At 27.8% G+C, this 22,835-nt stretch overlaps 1 protein-coding gene across 3 annotated transcripts; it reads right to left on the reverse strand.

Moving 5' to 3' along the window:
- Positions 1 to 314: 314 nt before the first annotated feature.
- On the reverse strand, positions 315 to 21,497 carry LOC114128044 (protein PF3D7_1417600-like). 3 transcript variants are annotated; one of them, XM_027992455.2, is made up of 8 exons: positions 20,835 to 21,497; positions 19,723 to 19,812; positions 16,561 to 16,706; positions 13,496 to 13,722; positions 13,182 to 13,414; positions 12,746 to 13,102; positions 5,639 to 11,639; positions 315 to 4,026 (listed from the first exon to the last, which is right to left on the reverse strand). In XM_027992455.2, the coding sequence occupies exons 2-8, from the start codon at positions 19,771 to 19,773 to the stop codon at positions 2,852 to 2,854; spliced, it is 8,190 nt and encodes a 2,729-aa protein (XP_027848256.2). In that variant the 5' UTR covers positions 19,774 to 19,812; positions 20,835 to 21,497; the 3' UTR covers positions 315 to 2,851. The 3 variants fall into 3 exon arrangements, with proteins under 3 accessions (XP_027848256.2, XP_027848257.2, XP_050061282.1); XM_027992456.2 differs by lacking the exon at positions 20,835 to 21,497 and adding an exon at positions 20,412 to 20,789; XM_050205325.1 differs by lacking the exon at positions 19,723 to 19,812.
- Between the last annotated feature and the right edge of the window lie 1,338 nt (positions 21,498 to 22,835).

Genomic DNA, 22,835 nt, shown 5'->3' on the forward strand with positions numbered 1-22,835 from the left:
ATATTTTTAAATAAAAATGACTTAACATAAAAATGTCAAATAATACTCTAAAAAGTTAAAAATTCAAAAAGTCCATTAATATTAATTTTAAATCTATGTTGTAAATTTCAAAACATTAAGTTAAATAACTCTTTCACAGTACATTAAAGTATTCAATTTTTAGATCACTGCCTTACAATAACTAATTTAATTATTCAATCATTTGATAAATTTATTTTTAATTAGTGATAACTCAGCAAATGTTTAAAACAATTCATGCAATTTGGAATAGGAAAAGTTAACTTATTAACTTAAAATAAAAAATAAAAACAAAATTTCAAAATCAAATTTAGTGTATTAAAATCAAAGACAAAGTAAACTAAATCAAATCAGCTTGTGTTTAACATGAACAGCAGTCGATAAATCCTTAAAACTATCACATTACTTATCTACTGAAGCAAATAAGATTTATATTCTTTATAATATGTAAAAATCCCTAAGTCATTTTTTTTTTATTTAGAATAAAATAACATTGGTTTAATGTTATTAATGACCAATCACTTAAAAAAACAATCGACTTTAATACAATATAAAATGGGATTTGGGTCAAAAATAAAATCAATTAAAACAAAATCTCACTACAGATTAACATATTAACAGTGAAAATTAAAAATAAATTAAAATTAAACAATGTCATTCTATTCAATGAAAATACTAGGTTATGAATAAATAAAATGAATATAAAATAAAGCTACTAAAAATTAAATTCTGTGTAAGAGCAAATTAAATTAAATAGTTAAGTGTTAAAATTGTTCAATTTCAAGTTAATAACATAAAGATTTATTTCAGTTTAAATTTATATAGTTCAACATTTTGTTGCACTTAAGATTTTATACAAATTCAATTAATAAAATAACAATACATATTGGAAAGACGAGGGATTCTTCTTTAAATAATCATAATTTATATTATAAATACGTTAAGTCTTTTTCATGAACAATACATTATTTTTTCAAAAGTTGCATTTTAAAATTATATTTATACAATTGGTTACTTAATTTTTAACTTTTCAATAAACATTTTCATGTATTCAATTTCTTTGGTAATTTTCAAAACAAAATAGTATATATAAATAAATAATAAACAAAAACAATTATCTATTATAATAGTACACTATTGTTATCTTTACAAACAGATTTACAAATTAAACAAAACAATGTTTAAGTTAATTACAGTTTTACACTTTATATTACTAATCCTATATACATCATTAAAAATAATTCTTTTAACTGAGTTCTCAAAAATACATTTGACTGCATTTCTAACTGAATAGTATATATATTTATTTGTTATAAATATAACAAATATTTGTACATGGTTTTGATAACAATTTAAGTACATTATTTGGAAAGCAAATATAATTGTAGAGATAAATTATACTTATACATTCCATTTTATTTGTTAATGCAAGTTAATGCAAATACAAATATTTCTAGCATCATTGAAAATATTGTAATTATAATAATTTTAATAAGATAACAAAACAAATTTATCAATGAAAGTATAATAAAACAAATTATGGTAATTTTTTCCTCGTAAAATTATCTATTCCATTGATAATTAAGGTAAATTGCACTCAAAACCAGTAAAAAGATTACAAATAATATAAATTTATATATATATAATAATAAAATAATTTAGTTTAAAATAATAATAATAAAATAATGAATAAAAATAGTTTTTAATTGTCAGATATATTTGAACCAGATGCTACTTTAAGTTTGTTGTTTAAAAAGTATGAATTTTAATACATTTAATTAAAACAAATATTATAACTGTAAAATAAATTTGAACTAGATGCAACATAAAGGTTATTTTTAAAACGTATGAATACATATAATATTATAGTCAAATAAAAAGAAAAAATAATAACATGTAAGCAAAGAGTACAAGAAAAAATATTTTGAAAATTATTTTTTAAATAATTTAGCATTTAATTTTCAAAGCATTTTTTCATGAGGTATTAATTTATATTCATCATAAAGAGTAAAATATTGTATATTTTTTATTATAAATAATACAACTAAATATTGAAGTCTATTAAAACTAAAATAATATTTATATCTTAGAGGAAATTTAAAGTACATAGTTTTAATTTTTCCTTATACCCCTTACTTACTTAGCATAACAGAATCTAGGGCAAAAATAAATCAAATTATCTTCTACTGTTTGTTGATAAAAATTAAAGTTTTAATTTAAACCATATAATCATAAATGAAATAAAATAATGAATAATGTATTATGGTACAATTAAAATATTTCTTAAACTTTTTAATAAACAAGTGAACAAGTTAAACTTAAGGTTTGTATTTAAAAAATACATGATAAATAATACTAAACCATTGGATGTATATGTACAATGTTACTCGTTAAAAATTTATTGTATGATAATAAAAAATATGATCATACATAAGAATGATTTTTTTTTTTTAAAATATTTAATTAAGTATTCAGTTGATGATAGATACAAATTGTTAAATTAAATAAGGTATTTATTAACTAATATAGAAGTTAAAATTAAAAAAAAAAAAACAATTTGGTTTAGAAAACAATTGAAAAATGGATATGATAATTTATAGTAACAAGCAAAACCAAACTGAATTTAAATAATGGCAATATTAAATGAAATTGTATATTTTGATTTTTTTTTATATATATTATATAATATACTATAATATAAGATATATTTATTAAAAATTAATGACTACATATTTTCTGATTTTCGTGCTAGATAATCCTTCAGCATTAGTAATGGTAACTTAAAGTAGCATTTAATAAACAACATATTTTTACACTTAAACTCTGAAATTAATCAAGTAGTTTTTCTAGAAACTCTCCTGAGGGATGTTCTTGTTGATGTTAGCTTACAAGGTGAAATATCTAGCTGCGGAGATTTGTTTGATACGTGCTGATTATTCTTGACATTATTGTTTTTTAGACGACTCGATATTCTTCTATTGTTACATTCTTTCTTTTCAACTACTGGCTTTTGTTCAGATGTCTGGGTCTTTATATTATTTAGTTTAGGAAGTTCAGATTTTTCTTCATTATCTTCTGACGTGCGACCTCTATACATTCGCTTTATTACTTGAGATTCAATAAATCCATCTTCTTCAACATTTTTGCGTTTACTTTTACGAAAGTTATAATGTGGTGTGCCACTGCTAATTGTTGAAGTACTGTCTTCAGACATACATGTTTCTGAATCCATGGCATTAGTATTTGATGGTGATTCTGGACACGAATCAATTTGTTCAATTGAATCTAAAACAGTCTTAATACCATTTATAAATGGTTTAGTTTCGCTATCATTTGAGTCTTGATTCATTTCATTATATAAAGCTTGTTTTAAAAATGATACTTTTGTTTTGTTTTTCTTGCAAACTACATTTGTCTGTTCAACACCAGCTGGAATAACTGTAGTAGTAGTTGTGTGAGACAAAACAGACTTGCGTCTAGCTTGTAAAGAATTTGTATCATTTGACTTTGATGTAGATGCTTGTAGTAGGCCAAGTGTTGGACTAACAGATTTGTCTAAATCATTTAATACGGCTACTTCAGGAAATAATTCGTTTGTACTTGGTTTATCAACACCAAGACCATCAATATCTTCATACAAATCATACTCTTTAGGTGTTTCAACGTTATTGTCAAACTTTTTACATTGCTCAAATATAAATACTTTCAAATCCTTGAAAGTTTTTATTTTAGAACGTTGAAATGATTCCTGTAATTGTTTTAAATTATCTCCTTCTAACATTTTCTCAGTCCCTGGAAGCATTATTTTAGATAAACAATTAATCCAGTTCTTTGCTGATTTATCATTTTTTAAACGAAGTGTCAATGATCCAATTTTTGTATGAGTACTAGAGGTAGACTGATTGTCTAGCATATTATAAACAGTATTACTTAATGTATTTTCATTTTCATTTTCTGATTCACACTCAGTCTTAACAGCTTTTGGTGATAATTCGTCTTTTTGTTTATCTGAGAATAAAACAAATAAAGAATTGAGTTTATTAATAACAATTTAAAAAGTTTTTACTTGGCAAATACATTTAATTAATTATTTTACAAATATTGATTTGATAATAATAAAAGAAAATAGAAATATGTTCTTAATAGTTTTTAATGTTGAGATAGATAAATTATTATAGTATAAAATTATTTTTAGGGACAACTAACAACAGAAAATGATGTGACCAAAATGTTATCTAAAAATAGTTGTTGAAAATTTCAAAATGTATGAAATTCTTAAGCCATATTTAACCTTTGTCCTGTTCTACCTTTAAACCAATTAGGGTGTTTTACCATATAAATAAAAATGTGTATTTTAATTGTATTGTCACTAAAAAATTTTTTTAGATATTGATATTATATACCTATTATTGCCTATTTTTACATTAATTATAATTTATGTTATAATAATTAATAAGTCATGATAAATCATTTTATATTTGTTTTTATATTGAAATTTTTTTGTTACAATATTATAAAAAATTAACTATTATAAATCTATTTAGTAGTTATTATTATATATTATATATACAGGGTGATTTTTTTATCGAACAACACTCATTATTTCAAAAAGTATAGATTTAGTGTATATTTTTTTTTTCAAATTTTTAGATACACGTTTTTCTGCAACTGTATAACATTTTTTTCACTCTTATATTTAATAGTAAAAAAGCTATCAACTTTCGATTTTCAAATGACAACCTATATTAATAATTGCAAAATTAATAAAGCCTTTTTTTTCATGAATTTTCACGTTAAAATTTTTAACTTTCGTGATTAATCGGTAAGTTATAGCTACATAAAGTTGGTTGGTTTTAGAAGGTTTTTAGGTGTTCAACATCATTACTAATTAGCACCGTTAAGACTAGGATTTTTATTTGTAAAATCCAATAGCTATAATAGTAATGAATTCGATATTGTCGACCCCATAGTGTAGTGGAGAGTGGTGATAATATTTGTACCTGTCATAGCTTATCAAATGTTATATAATTATAATTAATTGGGCTAATATTACTACTTATCTACTGACAAGTTATAACACATTTACACTCAATAAACACTTCTCAAAACTACCCAACTTTGAGAAGCTATATCAACGAATTAATAAAAAATGAAAATATTATTTTGTAATAATTCATAAAAAAATAGTCTTATTAATTTATGAAATTTTAAGAATAGGTTATCATTTGAAAATCTTAAGTTGATAGTGGTTTACCTAATCAATATAAGCGTGAAAAAATGGAAGAGTTCTACAATTCTAGAACAGTACAGATTTTATATTTTGAAAAAAAAAATTTAAAAGTCAATACTCTTTAAAATAATGAGTGGTTTGATAAAAGAATTACTCTATATAACACTATTCATTACATTCCAGGGTACGTTTTCAAATTTTTTATAGGTAATTAATATACAGAGTTACTATTATCAAGTTGCTTACTTTATGAATGTAGACTACAAAACTTAAATCATGCAAGAAATCAAAATAGAAGTATGATTTGAAATTATATTAATCTAAATATATGTATTATAATGTGTTAAAAATGCATCATTTAAAGAAACAATAATGAAGTTTAGTACTTACAATTATTAGATGTTTGGTCGACGGTTGAAATTATTTCAGCAGATGAAGTAGCAGCAACATTGTCTAGCACTATATTTGACTTGTTATCTTCTTCTTCTTCTTCTTCTTCTTCTTCCTTTTTAGGGCTTGCAAGTTTTAAAATATTAGGTGTTTCCTCAATAGTAGTATCACTTGTGTCATGTTCTTGCTTAATTATTGTACCATCCTCACACTTCACGCCATGCACATCATTTACATCATTAGAAACTTTATTTTCACTCAAACTATCAACCAAAATTTGATTTACATTTGAATTCTCGAATTTGTTTTCATCGGAGTTTGGTGATTTTTGTTGGTTATTTTTATTATTAGTAATGGTTAAATTTTCATTAGTTTCTTCTTCTTCTTCTTCTTCTTCGTCATCATGAGTATGAAATGATGGAAATTCATCTTCATAAGGGAGACTACTACTGTCCAAAGAATCGGGTGGAATAAAAGGTGACTCTTTTTTAAGAGCTGTACTTAATTTTTCTTGTTTATTAACAAATTGATTCATATTGGAGTTATTAATCTGTTCTTGGTTCATGTTTGTATTTTGTTCGTTATCACAATTGTCTTTATGTATACTTTCTGAAATATTATTTTGAGCTTCAGACAACAATTCATTATCATCAATTGATTCTGATTTACATGGAAGGGTGTGTATGACACTAAATGTACTTTGAGATGCTTGGTTTTTTTTCATTACTGGAAATGATAATTGTTTTTCATTCTTACCAAGTACTTGAACTTTTTCCATAGATTCCAAAATAATATTAGATTTATTTATTTTATGATCAAAGTTTTGTAAAGTATTATGTAACATTTCACTTCTTAAATTTGTATTGGAATTTTGTAAATGATCTGCTGATAAAGCAGATAAGATTGATGATTCATTAATATTCTGTCCTATTATATTAGATGCCATTTTAACATCATTTGAGCAAGAATCTTTAGCGGTAATCTGATGAAATACAACAGGTCCTGGTCCAGTTACTGGACAATGCAGCCGGTACATTTTTTGATTATTTCCAGCTGCAACAAGAAGTCTAACATTTGCAGGGTTACCATCAGGTAAAGATAAAAAAGGTCCAGATGTACCACTTACAACAATTTGGGTAGATTGAGAAACTTTAGATTTCATTTCAGCTTCAATATTAATTTTTTTAATAACATCATTAACATTAATTAATGCATTTTCCATTAAAGGGGTTTCTGAAATTACTGTAGATTGTTCATCTGAATTTCTAGATGGAGAGTTGATAATATGTGAAAAATGACTTACAGCATTAGAACTATCCTCACTGTCAATAGCTTGCATATCTGAAGTAGGACTCATTTCCATACCAGATGATGAACAAGAAGTTTGTTGAGAACATGTTTTTAAATTTAATTGATTTGTCTTTTTACGTTTGGCATTCATGCTTGGATTTGTTGGTGGGTTGGTTCTACGTCTTGGTGCTGGTTTATTTTTCAACTCGGGCGAATTACGAAGTTGTTCAGCATATTTATCAAGTATTGCATATATACGTTGAGTTGTTTGTTCATCTTCTTGTAATTTAGGCAAAGGTTTTTGCAAAACAGGAACTTTAACAGCTGAAGTTGATGGAGAACTAGCTGGTGTCTTAATAACAGGTTTTACTTTATTTGCTATTTGCTTAGAACACTGAGTATCAACTGGATTAACAGACCCATTGTTGTTATTAGGTGATGTTAACGGCTGAGTGGGAGTAACACTACGAACTGAAATTATAGTTGGTTGTATTGTCACTGATTCTTTATCATCATTTGCTAAATCATTCACATTTGACAATGTTTGATTCAAAAATGAAAATGAACAACGATCACGTTCACTATTTGTATTCGATTTTTTATTCAAAGGAAATAATGTTTGATTGCTATCGCTATTTAGTAAATCAACATTTTCTGTAGGAGAAGGAATTTGTATTATTTCATGATTTATCTGTGGTAACATGCTGGCAGTACTCATTTCATTCATTAATGAAGTTTTTCTTACTTCTTCTAACACTGATTCAAATTCCCTCACTTGCTCCATCATCAAAGTGCTAACATTGGTTTCCGGAAGATTTGGTTTAGTAGAACTTATTGAGATTTTATTGTTTGAAGACTCAATAGTATTTTTGACAATATTTGCCACATTTACAGGTAAGATTCTTTCTATTGTGGATGCCTGTACTTCTGTATTTTGTTTACCTTGACGAAAAGTATTTTGTTGCCAAGTAGGATGTTTCCGTAAAACTGTTTGAATTATCGATGGGGACATTTTAAGTTGTCTTTGTAGTTGTGTTACACATGGTAAAGGTTTTTCTATATTAGTATTAGATTTTGAGTCATTTAGTATAGGAATTGAATATATTAAATTTGAATTAGATGATGTTATAGATGAATTAATACAACTAGTTGTAAACGTTGTAGACACTTTTGAAACAGGCAAAGCAGCGAGTCCTTTTTTAATTTCAATGTTACTTGCAAGAACTTGATGGTTAGATGATGGTGAAACTTGTGGGATATTATTTGCAGAACTAACGGCTTTACATGCCATAATAACATTGTTTTTATTGTTTCCAATCGCCATAATATTACTAGATTTTGACATATTTACAGTAGTATGTTGAAGCTTATTTTCAACTACTTTTGGTGGTATACAGTTCATATTAGAGTTAATTGTATCAACATCATGATTAGTCTGTACACCTTTTGAAGACGAATATACACGAGATGTTGATATGTTAGGACGATTAATAATTGGCCCAAGATTTGAAGAAAGATTACTTGCCACACTAGTTGAACACAAAGATGAAGTGTCATTAATAACAGTTGAATTTGGAAATTTAGTTTTACCAAAAACTTGTTGAAATCTTGGCAACATTGAGCCTGTAATTGTAACATTTGGAGAAGCATTGGGGGAAAGTTTTGGCTTCTCCAAGCATTCTTTAGATTGTCGATTTTGTATTTTCACATTAGTGGAAGTATTATTTCTTGGAGAGATAACTGACCTAGTAGGCTCTATATGGCTAGCAATGTCATCTTGAACTGCATACAATGTTCCTTTCTCAAATACTAACATATCAGACATGTTAGCTTGTTTAAGAGCTCTAGTTTTGCTTTCATAAGTTCTCATATTACCACGTCCTTTAGTTGATAATTTAGAACTTGGGTCATTTTCTTGGGTAATATGTGACACGCCTTCTGAAGAACCTTGAAAAGTTGCAAGATTTGATGTACTGGTTTTATCCATACTTTGAATAAGACGTTGTGATTCTGTACTACTAGTAACAAATTTTATTGCTTCTGATGTAGCAGTAAAAGTTTGACTTATTAATTTCAGATTGTCAATCTTTTTTTGTTCATCAGATCTATTTGTTTGAGAAGTATGACTCAAGTCATTAAGTTGTATTCTTTGATTATGCGGGGATGTATAAGCTGAATTATGTATATTGGATTTAATAACCTGACTTTGTGTTGATGCAATCGTCAATGATATCACTGAAGCATTAGTATGAGAAACTTCATTAGATAGCCGTAAACCAGCACAGGTTTGAGTTTGTATACTTGAAACTGGATTTATCATAGGAATATTTGATTTTAAATTATCAAATGAATTTTCTTTTATAAATGAAGTGTTTACATTAGAGGAATTGTTTATTCTACTACTTGCGGATTTCATTATTTGATCATTTGATAAAGATATATTAGTTGAAGTCGAATTATCTGTGATATTGGTACCAACTTGTGTTCCTTGATCGTTTGGAGACATAATACCATGTATACCACCTTCAGGTACTTGGTTGTTGAAATTGACTTGCAAGCCTACTGATGTTTGAATTGGAGTATTTTGTTGAATTTTTGATTCAAAATTTGATTTATTTGTATTCATTGCTAGTGGTATATTTGTAGAACGATTATTATTAGTTGATACAGAAGGAATTGATGCTGGTAACGATAAATCATTAAATCGATCACGTGTTTTAACACAATAAGTAGATGGTTTTTTTGTTGTATAAGTAATTTGTCCAGTAGTTTGATTAACATGACTTGTATTTATTACATCAGATGTTCTAACTATAACATTTGAGGATAAATGTACAGCACTTTCGATGGTAGATTGTAATCGCTCTCCAGAATTTTGTAGTTGAATATTATTCCAATGTTGTTGATCCGTGTTAATTTTATTTTGGTCCAACATCGCATTTTGAGTCCCAACTGGTTTACTTGGATCTTGCTGAACAGTATTTTGAACATTTGTAACTGAATCAGTAGTAATCCTTTGATTGCTCACAGATACACTTCCTGTGAAACTACATTCTCCTTGATGAATTCCAACATTTTGAACAGGATTCAAACTATTATTTAATGAAGATGATTGATAAACTGAAACAAAATCATCCAATGAATGAGTGTTAGTTTGATTTTCACTAGTTTTTTTTTCTATTTCATTGTTAGAATGATGATTTGAAACTCGTTCTGTTTGAGTTTGTGATACATTTGTAAGAGTATTTGATGTTGTTTGAATTTGTACTACATTAACTATGCGATCTGTATTTGCTGGCACAATGAAATCTAATGAACTAAGTTGAGGTATTCGTTCTGACAACATATTTAAATGTTCATTATTGGAATGCAGAAAGTCAAACTTAGTTGATTGATTTTTTGTTTGATTTCTATTACATGAATTCATATTACTGTTTTCTAGTGCTTCTTTTAACAATGAATTGTTTTTAATAGATTTTCCTCTTTTTCTTAAATTCCATGAATAGTCAAAATCTTTGTGTTGATTTTTGTTGACAGTCCTTTTTTCTCGTGTCATTTTAAACTGAGGTTTAATTTCTTTAAGATTTTCATCATTTCTTATGGTTGCTTTGTCAGTTTCTTCTAAAACAGAATCAACAGAATTTTCTTCCGTCTCACTACTAGTATTTGTATTTTTGTATTGAGCTTCATCATTTAACAAGGAACCAACTGTTGAGTCATCAGTTTCATCGATACTTATACTTTTATTGTATCTTAAGCTTCGCCGTAAACCAACTTTAGGTTGTGTTTGAATAGTAATGGGTTTTGGTTTATTTTTAGGACTTATCTTGCGCCGTTTTTGTGAACCAGCTTTTCGTTTACGTGAACCAAATTTACGTTTTCTTGAACGACTTTTGGATGGTTTACTCCTATAGCTCACAATTTCTCCGGATGAAGCAATTGATGCTATAGACTCATCATCGCTAAAATTATTATCACTGCTAAAATAACCTTTATCATTTGTTAATTGTTTCATATTTATTTCTGTCCACTTATTATATTCATCAATATCAATATCAAGGTATGTTAAATCAGATCGTTCTATAAGTGTATTTCGCTTAAGCACCAAATCTAAGTTTTCTAAATATTGTTGGCATACAATTTTCATTCTAGGCCATTCTAAGTTCCAATTAAATGTTCCACAACGAGGATACTTGATAATTGAAATAAGGTCTTCTTGCATAATTGGTGTTAATGGATCATTTAATTCACTAAGATCAGAATGAATCTTCGAATAACATTTTTCATAAGGATCAAGAATAGATAATGGGTTTTCATAAGTCTGACGGACTTTTGATTTACGCTTACGGCCAGGTTTACTTGAAGTACATCCCTTTTTAGATTTGTTACAGGAATTTTCAGGAACATTAGTATCATTATTTATATTTTCTGGGATCAGCTTACCACTTTTAATAGCCAACATTTCAACTCTCTTCATAAGATCACTGGAAGGCATTAAAGAATATGCCGTTAATACACATTCTCGACATATACTTACAATATCTTCAAGTAGATTAGCCAATTTCAAATAGCCTTGGACTAACTTTTTTAATGATTCAAATGATCCATCTTTATCACTCAATTGTTTACATTTTTCTTTTTCATTTATATTTTTAGACAACGCATTGATATAAATCTGTACGTATAATGACCGAGGCAATTTAGAACCAAACTGTAAAAAGAAAACATACTACAGTTAGAAAACATAATGAAGTCTTCTTAATTTAAGTATGAATGGAATCAATATTTCAATTTTAATAATATGTGGTATGGAATTCATTTTAGGTTACTTATTTGATATTTATTTTATGCACAAACAGAACCATGTTACATAACTTTGGTAATTAGTTAATTATTTAAAATTGATATAGTTAAATGGAATGATAACTATAAAATGAGGGGCAACTTGTCAACTCTTGACTTAACGAAATAAATTTTTAACTATAACTTACAGTTTATTGGCTTTGATTTCGATAAATTTGGTACTCCATAGCATTAAAAGCAATTATATTGGATTTATAAGTAATAGAAGTACAGGTGTTTTATTTTATTGTTAATTTTAATGTAAAAAATAATTATAGCTTTAGCCTTTAAACATTATTATTATTAAAAAAATTAAATATATTACATTTTATATATTTATTATTAGATATTTTCAAATATTTATAAAATAATAATATACCTAAATAAAGCAATTTCTTTTTTTTTAAGGGTTTTAATATGAAACTATTCCTTTAATACGTTTACTGCAGATGACGCTAAATAACATCATCAGCATATGCTGAATGATGCCAATAATTAGCATTCATCTACCTTGTTATTAAATGCACAACAATTTGGTCAATATTATGATTAAACTATTAGCTTTTTGTTGGCATATCCTAAGTATTATTTTAAAGTATGTATGTACAATTTGTACAATATTTTAATTTTTCAATTTTTAATTTTTTTTTCTTTAAATCCCACATTTTTATGTATTAAATGTAATTGGATTTGAATTTCAAGTGAACTTTCTAAACATTGAGAAAATAACAAAACATTATGTATTTTACAATAGAAAATAGCAGATGTATATAAATAAATAAAATGGAATATTTATAGAAATAAAATTGAAAATTTAGCAACTAAAATTAAAACAGTTTTATTACTATATTTAGATATTTTTTGTACTAAAAATATGAATTTTATTTGTATAAATAAAATAAATATATTATTATATATTAAACTTAAGTCTTTAAAATTTTTGAAATTAATTGGTTTATAAATATTTTTACTTACTTCATGATACAGAACATCACTTAACAGATATAAATGACTAGCTGATGGTGCAACCTTAATAAATGTATGAATCATATCTTTTATATAGAAGTAATCCATTTTAGGCCTTAAATCAGTTTCCATCAATGTCATCATTATAATACTCCATTTACTTATAAAGCCAGCAATATTATCAAAAATTTCAGAACATTTTAATGAATTCACAACCATGATGCAAGCAGCCATTTCACAAACAAGAACAATATTTTTACAAATCCTTGGTCTTCTTTCTGTTCGTAAGTTTGCAAGTGACTGAATCTTTTGACAGTAATTGTCCATTAAGATCTTTCCATCATCTCCAGGAGAATATTGCATTAACTAAAATAAACATTTAAATTAAACTTTTAAGTTAGTCCTATAAATTAAATATAAATTAAAATATATAAAAAACTCTTACATGGCTAATAAGTTCCTTTTTTCTATTTGCCCTTTCAAGGCATGCATAATGAATATCTCTGATAAATTCATAATCTTGATATTCAAATTGATTTTTAATTTTTGAATTTGAGTTGAACAAGCGCATTGCTGCTGATGATATTTTTAGTGCTTGATTTTCACACTTTCCTTCACAAAGCATTCTTAAGCGCAGAACAAATATATTACTGTTTTCATATTGGAGAAATTTTGAGACTAAAATAAATAAATATACATTTAAAAATTAAATTATATTATTTTATTTTGTTTTTATAATTTAACGTTTTAACAAATTACCTTCTCCTGGAGATGGATCTCCAAAAAGTAATTTTGAAAAATTATGATGACTCCATGGATTTTTCATTAAAGATAACAAAAAATGACAATACTTTGTTGCCTCTATTTGTTTATTCTTACTCATTTTTAAGGCGCAAACTATTTTTCTCATAACTATAATTAGGTCATTTTTTATTTTTTTGGTAACATTTTCCCAACTAGGATCCAAGATTATTACTGCAGATTCCCTGGAAAAATAAATTAAATTTTAAAATAATATAATATTACACTATACAGAATAACTTTCCATGTTTTACATTTTCTTAAATTTCTTTTATAAGAAAATAAACTTACAATATATATATATTAAAATCTACAATTTAAGAATGCAATCAAATTCTGTTTATAAATTTAAAAAAATGATAGATATATTTTTTTCATAACAAGAATTTTTAATATAATAATATAACTATTTTTTTTTTTTTTTACTACACATTTAAGTATATATAAGAACATTTTTAAAAGCATAATAGCATTTATTCAATTACTTTATAGTGCACAAACTTAAGACTGATAATTATATAGTTAACATAAATTTATACATGAGCAAAATCAGAACTATACTCTGTTCCAATTAAGATGACTTACGTTCGCGCACGGTGGGCGTGGCTAACAGGCCGGTACGCCAAAGACCGTGCTCGCAACGCACACGATAGTAGATGATCTACTCCAACGCAATTCGGTCGTTTGCACACAAGTCATCTTATTGGGAACAAAGTATGAGTTACGCATAGCAAATCTTAATTTTTTCAAGCATTCAATCTAATATTAATTGATCAGGTAAGTGAAATAGTTTAGTAAAAGAAAAATTAAGTACAAAAGGGCAAATGAATAAAGCATATTTTAATAGTAAAATATTCTCTAATTTAATTGTTAGTCAATGAAAAAAAAAATACTTTTAAAAAGTTAAATTTATTTGGTATTTTTAAATTTAAAAAAAATAGGTACAATACATAACATGAATCTTGAAAAAAAATACAAGACTACAAGATATAATTTATCTTTAATATGTAAAATCTTATTTTAAACTATTTCGTAAACAGTAAAATAATCAACTCAATATAATATGATGATCTATACTACAAAAATTATTGCCTACATTTTTTTTATTAAATTTTAATAAACAAAAGTGTAAAACAAATTGTTGGACATGGTATTATAGGAATAATCCATAATAATATTATTTAACATAGAATAAGTACCAATTGTATGAAATTACAATATTATCCTCAATAAATGTATAACTAATTACTTTTAGACAAGAGAACATAGACAAATACTTAAAGCCAGTTAAAATCATAAAAATACTGCTATCTTATACTTATGAATTATTATTATTAAGTTAGATTTATATTCTTAAGTATCTACATCATGAAATATGATGTTTAGATGCAAATTGTTGAAATACTTATGCATGTGTACTTGGAAGAACAATATTTACAGTTCACTTTGAAAATCATGTTTAATTTATTTGGTCACAAATGTTAATGCTTCAAGCCCCCAACAACTATACTTATTTATTAGTGATTTTTTTTTTAATTTAGGGAAAAAAAAATGCATGTAATTCAATAAAATAAAAAGTATAAAATTAATCTAGAAAGAACAATAAAATTGTTATATAAATTCTAAAGTTGTGTTTACCGATACGAAATATTTTCCCATTAAACATTAAATAAGAAAAAAAACCATTTTATTTTAACTAAATAATATTAATAAACTAATGTATACATACAGTTATAATTTTTTTTTTCAATATTTTTATTAAAAATAATTTAACCATGTTATCTTTTTCAATTTATTATCTTTCTTCTTATTAATTATTGAATATAGAGAAATTATTTTCAACTTGTAGAAAATTCTATATTTCTAAAGATATTTAATTATATAATTATGTATTTAAATTGCTCTTAGTGTAATTATTACACTCAGTATTTTAAATACTAATAATATTATTTCTTTTAATATTACAAACTGTTATAGCTATTATTAACAGATATGGTATCTTAAAAAATATAACAAACATCTACTGATAAGTTTTAAGAAGCTTTACCTCACAAAAAACTTAAGAAAAATTGATAGAAAAAAAAATATATTCATTTAGAACATTTTTAGTATACATTTCTGAATTAAAATTTTAAGTTAATAGTGATTTCATCAAAGGTGAAAAAAATAAAAAAGTACAACTTTATATATATATTCATCTGAAATAATGAATAACTGATTTCAAAAAAAAAAATTAATCAATAAAATAAGCTAACACTTTAAATAAATAACTTAGTTATTTTAGATTCTGAGCGGAGCGAGGAATGTATTGGTTTTACAATGATGTTTATTTCTTTTTTATTCTGTAAACACTTTTTCTCCCCCTAAACTTGCTCAAAAGTACAAGTGTAGTATATTTTCTGAAAGGTTATGTTCTTGAGCTGGTACTTTAAAGAGGTCATTTTTTGATTTTCGAAATAAAAGCGGTTAAAGGAGAAAAAATGTACAACTTCACGATTATGTAGGTAATATAAAATAATTACGGCTTTGTTTATCACCATAGAAACGAATAAAATTAAATAAAAAAGATACCGTCGTCCACTCAGAATTGTTTTTTTATCCAATGCAATCATATTGCATTCAAATCAAATACCTACAGTAAAATTACACTATCCTGTACGAGGACCAAAGGGATGATGGATAAACATCCACCACCGAAATGCGCTGACCAACTTATTTTACTAATAATTTTTAAATTTGATATATATTTTTTTTTTTCTTCATATAGTAGGTATTAAATGTATAAATGAATGGATGTATAAATGGCATTTTGAGCACACAAATTTAAAATTATTAAATAAAATCATTTTTTATTACATAAATCCATAAATTAAATATAATCTAATATCTATTTTGAGAGAGTGTTATACATTTTTAATAATGATTAAATATTTATTAAAATTAACAATTTTATATTTCATATACACACATATACACACTGTATATTTTATACTAAAAATCAAATAAAAACTGTATTTCATTACCTGGAAGCATTATGCATAAACATAAGTAATTCAGCAGCAAAGGACTCATCAGTTATTATATTACGACACTTCTCCCATGCCATAAACAAACATGATGCTCTGGCTATAATAGTATTTTTTGTATCTTTATTTATTGATTCAAACATCTAAATAACAACAAAAATATTAAATAAATAACAAAATTAAAAATTAACTAAGTAAGTTAACAAATAACTAAATTTGTTCACTATTCACAATCAGAATATCAATATTAAGATTACTTTTTCATATTTGTTTCAATTTATTTAATTTCTACACAAGGTGTTATAAAATACAAACATATGCATAATAAATAAAAATGTTACTCATTAAGTACAGTTCAATTTTATAACTATAACTTTATAATACATGAATTTACATTTCTATTATAGTATGAAATACTATAGTCATAATTCTTTTCGATGACTAGATTTAATTCAATATTAGGTGATTGGAAATTTAGAAATAAAGATATACAAAATCCAATAAAAATAACTAATTGTTTAACTAATCAAACTTATTGTAATAATTAACCATAGAAAAATATTTTAAGTTAGGTATTGAATGAGTACAATTACTAGAGTATATTTTTAACTATAAATTCTATGTTGAAAAAAACAACTTTTTCTTCTTAAAACTTTATAAATAATTAATTAGTTAAATAAGATTACAGATATTGATAACCATAGAAATATTTTTTATCAAATGACTGTATTTACCTACTATGTATACAATAATTTTAAATAAAAACGATACACTTAGATATTTCTAGAACTAATACTTTATAAAAATATTTTTAAGTTGCATGATTACTTTGTGAGACGATCCAGGAAATTTAAAAAAAAATCTATAAACCTCTTTTTATGTATAGATATTTCCTAAATAACAGGAATTAGAACTGTATGCATCTTTATATTTTTTAGAAAGCTGCATATTCAAAATCTAATTTTACACAATTATATAATTTTTAATTTATTTGTATCACAATTTTGGTAGGTATTTCAACCATATGTAATAGAAGCATTCTAAAATATTAGTATGAATTGAGTTTATCTTGACTATTTTGAAATAAATGCATACTGAAATAACAATATTGCCAATAACCCATACACAACAAGATAACATCAACATTTTTAATCTAAAATTGCAATAAGATCATATATTATATAGCAACAATAAACATCGATTTTAAGGTAATGGTAGGAACCAATTTCTATATAATACATATATTATAATTACACTAATTTTAATTAGGCTACTGCCCAGATAGGTAGCTAAAATTAAATAAAAATATAAAATCTCAATCTACATCAGTATTACATCTATAAACTAAAAAAGTTATATTATGTAAAAAAAATGTACCAATTATAAGTATTAGTAACAAAGTATAAGGGACTGAACAGAAATAATATAATTATATTTGTGATAGTCTTGATGTAACACTAATTTAATTTTACAAACTACTATAAATATTAACTAATAGACCTAATATTATTTCATGAAAAATTAAAAGTTAAGAGAGTAAATAGTAAACAAACATATTTTTATACTATATGTATTAGTTTGACATACAGTTAGGCTAGTTTAACCATTCTTATAACAACTTTAACAGCTGGTCAAACATTAAAAAATTTTTTATATAAAAAAAAAAACTGAATGATTTATTACAATTTTTATGCATTTAATAAGCTCCACTTTACTAATTATGTTTGTATAATGTATGTATTAAGAAAACAGTACTTTTTGGTTATCCCGACTACCACGAGTCTCAATACCATTATCTCGACTACTTCTTCAAAGTTTCGACCAACATGAATTAGTCTTTTATATAATTAATATAATGTATATTATAACATAACTTTATTATCACATAATTGCAACTACCTTTCTTTATACGACATAATTTTAAAAAATGAATTAAAATTTTTTTAAACTATTACAAAAACTAAAAATAAAATTCAAAATTAATAACTAACTCAAGGAGGAAAATGTTCAGCCATGCAATTTAAAATACTTATAAATGGATCATCGAGCTTTTGACACCACATGAATTTAACCAAATAACTGTCTAAGAATTAATTATGTCAGCATTGCTACTCGCTCGGACATCCAAAACAAAAATATCCCTCGATTTGCTATACAATACTACCCACTGTAGGTCATAGGTACAGATTAATCAATCCATGGTCACAGGGTTAAAAAATGATGCCCATAATTTTGCTAACAGCGGTTAGTAATAATTGTTAAATAATAATTATTTGGTTAGGTAGTTGCAATTGACTGAAGACGACGTTGTCAAAATGTTTACTATGTAGTCTAATTTTTATTTTATTTTTGAAATATCTTCAATAGAAGTTCCCAAACAACGGTATGCAGTCCACATATGATGATACATGAAAAATCATATGAATGCATGGAAAATAATTAGAATTTTTATTTTTATTTTTTAATGTTTGTAAAAACATGGAAAATCTATTATTATAAACCTATTGAATTTTATATTTTGTGTAAATATTATTTATTATTAGGTATGTTTGTACATTATTATTATCCTGAATCACGAAAATACATTAATAAATAAAGAAACCATACACATGTCAATCGATTTATCAATTGGTTGATAATTATGATATTTATTGTAGATTTAAAACATTTTATTCAATTTTTTCGATATAATCGTGTAAAAATATTGAACAATTCAATTTTTAGTCATTAGTGATACGTAACTGATGCATAATTTACACGAGTGATACACAAAAAAAAATAGGGAACCTCTGATCTATAATGTTTCAATTTAAAATATTTATGTGATATAGAGAATGAAATCAGAAATTCAAAACTCATTACTTAATATTTGATACTTTTGTAATCTTATTTTATTTTTCAAAGTTCTTATTGGAGTACACATTTTGCTATACTGTTGAAATAAGAATAAGTATTTTTAATTAATTAATTCTAAAAACTAGTTATCATGTAAACCTATCAATAATAGGAAAATTTGTACATTTTAATACAGTTACCTAATAGGTAAATGTATGAAATTGTTTTGTTTTAGGTATCAATGTATTAAAAATGTTGTTAAATTAATGACAATAATCATTTATTTCATAAACACACTTATATTGATATATTTGTATAACTAACCTGTAGAATAGTAAAATAAGTTGATGACAACATTATTTTTTCTGGATGCATAATACTTTAAGCTAATCTATGATTTTCAATCATCAGAATCTGTAAATATAAAATGTTATCAATAAATAAATAGTAATAAAGTAAAATGACTTAATGTAGTTTCAAGAAATATTCAGGAAATTCTACTGAACTACATATTTAAATGATAAAATTATGTCATAAATACTGTGCTCTTTAAATCAACTATGATACCATACAGAACTTTTACACTGATCAATGTATTAATAAAAGCCTGTATATTGTGTAAAATAAACTCATCTTTAAATGTTTTAATCAGAATGTAAGTTAATAACTATACCAAGTGCCTAATTAAAAAAAAATCTTAAGCTTAAAACGTTTGATTTCTTAAAAATGTTATTGAATGAAATAGGTAGGTATACATTTGATTTGATCAAACATTTCAAAAGTCAATACAATAATAAACGAGTAAAATCATTTCATTTTCCTTTTAGTTATTATTGGATGATCGTTATTGAAATTTAAACTCATTTTTTTTATATCAAGCAAAGTTTGATAAAGCGATTTTTAACATTAAACATAGAATATCATTGTACCTATAATTGAAAAATCCTAGTTATTTTAACCGAACGTTACAAAAATAAAAAAAACGTCGATTATTAAACTTGGCAAACACTCACATGATAAGTTAGAGGTTGTAAATGTTATCATCAAGAAAACAATAAAGTACCCATCTACAGTAATTCTCATACGAGTCAAAAGCGCACTGTTACTACTACAACGACCGTAAATAATATCACGTCTGCTAACGTCGTGTTACGTCTGACGGCACGGCGTCCGAGACCAAAATCGTCGGAGGCAAAGCCAAAACCAGTAGAGACACAACAGACAGGTAGACGGAGAAGGTGTAAATTAATTTTACCGTCCGACACCACAACATCAATCATACACTGTCGGCGGACGTAGCGAAGGACGGAACGGCCGACGCAGCGGTGACAACTGCGGACGGCACGCCGACGGCGCTAGAACTCCGACAGGTACCACGCGCCGGTCGAGTCGTAACGATGACGGACGGCGAAAACCGTCGTCGGCGATGGACTTACCGTGCGAGATGGAATCGGCGTCGGGACCACTGTGAGCGGCGTGCAATAGGTGTACCTCGGGGCACTACTACAACAGGTGCAGCGGCGGCGGGGCAATGGCGATATCGGCGGCGGCGGCGGCGGCGACGACGACCACGACCACGACGACAACGACGACGACGGCGCGGGCGACTACGACATTTTCAGCGAAACGGCGACGTGCGCCCAGCGATCGACGGTGGCCGTGCGTGGAGCTAACGCGCGCGCACACACTCAAACACTGCTGTCTCGGCGGAAGTCGACGGCGATTTTACGGGACTCGACGCGCGCGAAAACGGGCGATGCGTCGTTACGACGAACGACGGACACGCGACTGACCGTGTGCGCGATGGTGTCCTCCGGTGGCGGTGGCGGCGGCGGCGGTCGTCGAAGAAGAAGACGTGCTAATGACGTTGGTGAACATTACCGGCGACGACGACGTTTTGTGAACGTTAACGCTGCTCTGGCGAGTAAAAAAAACGTAATCAGACGGAGAGGAGCGACAACGATGAGATGGTACGGTCGTCGGGCTCGGGGACGTCGCCACACGGTATAACGCAGACACGAAATGGTCGAAAACAAAAACCAAATGCGCGATTGAAGATAACGTCTTGGTGCGCGCGCGGGCGTGTGTGTGTGCGTCGAACTACGGTATGTGGTATGCGTGTGTGTGTGCGCGCGCGCGCTCGCGCGTACGTGTGTGTGTGCGTGCGTTTTTACGTATAATAATATAATAGCGAATAATAATAATAATATATAATATAATAATAGTAATAATAATAATAATAATAATATAATATCACTGTGGCGCGTGCGTGCGCGAGTGCGTTTATGGAGAGCGCGCCGGTCGCCGGTGCGTGCGCGCGCGACGACGGTACGCGCAGCGGCCGCGGCGGGGGAGGTGGGGCGGCGGCGGCGAGGAGAGACCGAAAAAAAAAAAAAAAAACCGTACACACACACACGCGCGCTGAAACCAGAAAGAAAACAAAAAAAAAACCCAACACAACCTCTACGAAAAAGGAAGTGGCCCGCGCGCGCGATAAGTGGTATAGTAGTCGTAGTCGTAGTGTCGGTGGTACAAACCGCATGGGCGGTGGTGAATCGGTCGGGGCGACAGTGTGGCCCGTCGGCGGCGGCGGAGGGAGGGCGACGGGGCTCTGCCCGCCACGGGCGCCCACGGTACAGCCAACCCTCGCACTCGGCGCGGGGGTGTGTTTTCCGCGCGGCCGATGACCGCCGCCGCCGTTCCGGACACCCTGCGCGCCCGTGTTGCTGAACGAGCGGTGCGTGTAAATGTGACGGAGTGGCGGCGGCTGCTACACCTGTGCCGCGTGTGGAGGTAAACGCGCGTGCGAGCGGCCGTTATCAACGGCGACTCCGAGCCGCCTCCTTCGTCCGTGATAAGAACGTAACGCGCGTTCTGTCATTCGTCGTGATATTAGCTGGTATCACACGATTATCATACGTCGTTCTGCGAAATTGGAAAAATTAAAACTGCTCGTTTGTAATAAATAATAATATTTTAACCGCGAATGTTAGAGACGGGAATATTATTATCTCTATTCGCTAATATTTCAATACGTAGATATTATAAAAAAAATAATTATTCCGAGGTGTGTATTAATCGTATTGAGATGTACCTATATTTAATAAATTGAAGATATCAAAGCCATTTTAAATATTATTATGATATGTGTTAACGAACAATTTAATCCTTTTACAATATAATTTGCCTGATGTCTGAAATCGACTACAGTGCAAAATAAATTAGACGATGTGTGGATACATATTGTGTTGCGCATTTACGTAACATAATAAACACGGCGCAATGGAATGAATAAATTTGAACAATATTGTAGGTGATGGAAATTTTTACAAATCTGCTTTTTGTTATAGTTATACATTTTAAACGGTATAGTGAGCAAAGTCCATGCGCCCGGAAGTCAACATCGGGTTTAATCGATTCCGTTTTTTTTTTTTTTT

The sequence above is a fragment of the Aphis gossypii genome, chromosome X (genome assembly GCF_020184175.1).
Source record: "Aphis gossypii isolate Hap1 chromosome X, ASM2018417v2, whole genome shotgun sequence".
Taxonomy (NCBI): Eukaryota; Metazoa; Arthropoda; class Insecta; order Hemiptera; family Aphididae; genus Aphis; species Aphis gossypii.

Excerpts from the sequence above, each read along its gene's own strand:
- LOC114128044 (XM_027992455.2), bottom strand. The coding sequence starts at position 19,773 with ATGCATCCAGAAAAAATAATGTTGTCATCAACTTATTTTACTATTCTA. Across the intron at positions 16,707-19,722 it reads CTTATTTTACTATTCTACAG|ATGTTTGAATCAATAAATAA; the intron begins GTTAGTTATACA and ends GTTGTTATTTAG. Across the intron at positions 13,723-16,560 it reads TTTATGCATAATGCTTCCAG|GGAATCTGCAGTAATAATCT; the intron begins GTAATGAAATAC and ends TTATTTTTCCAG.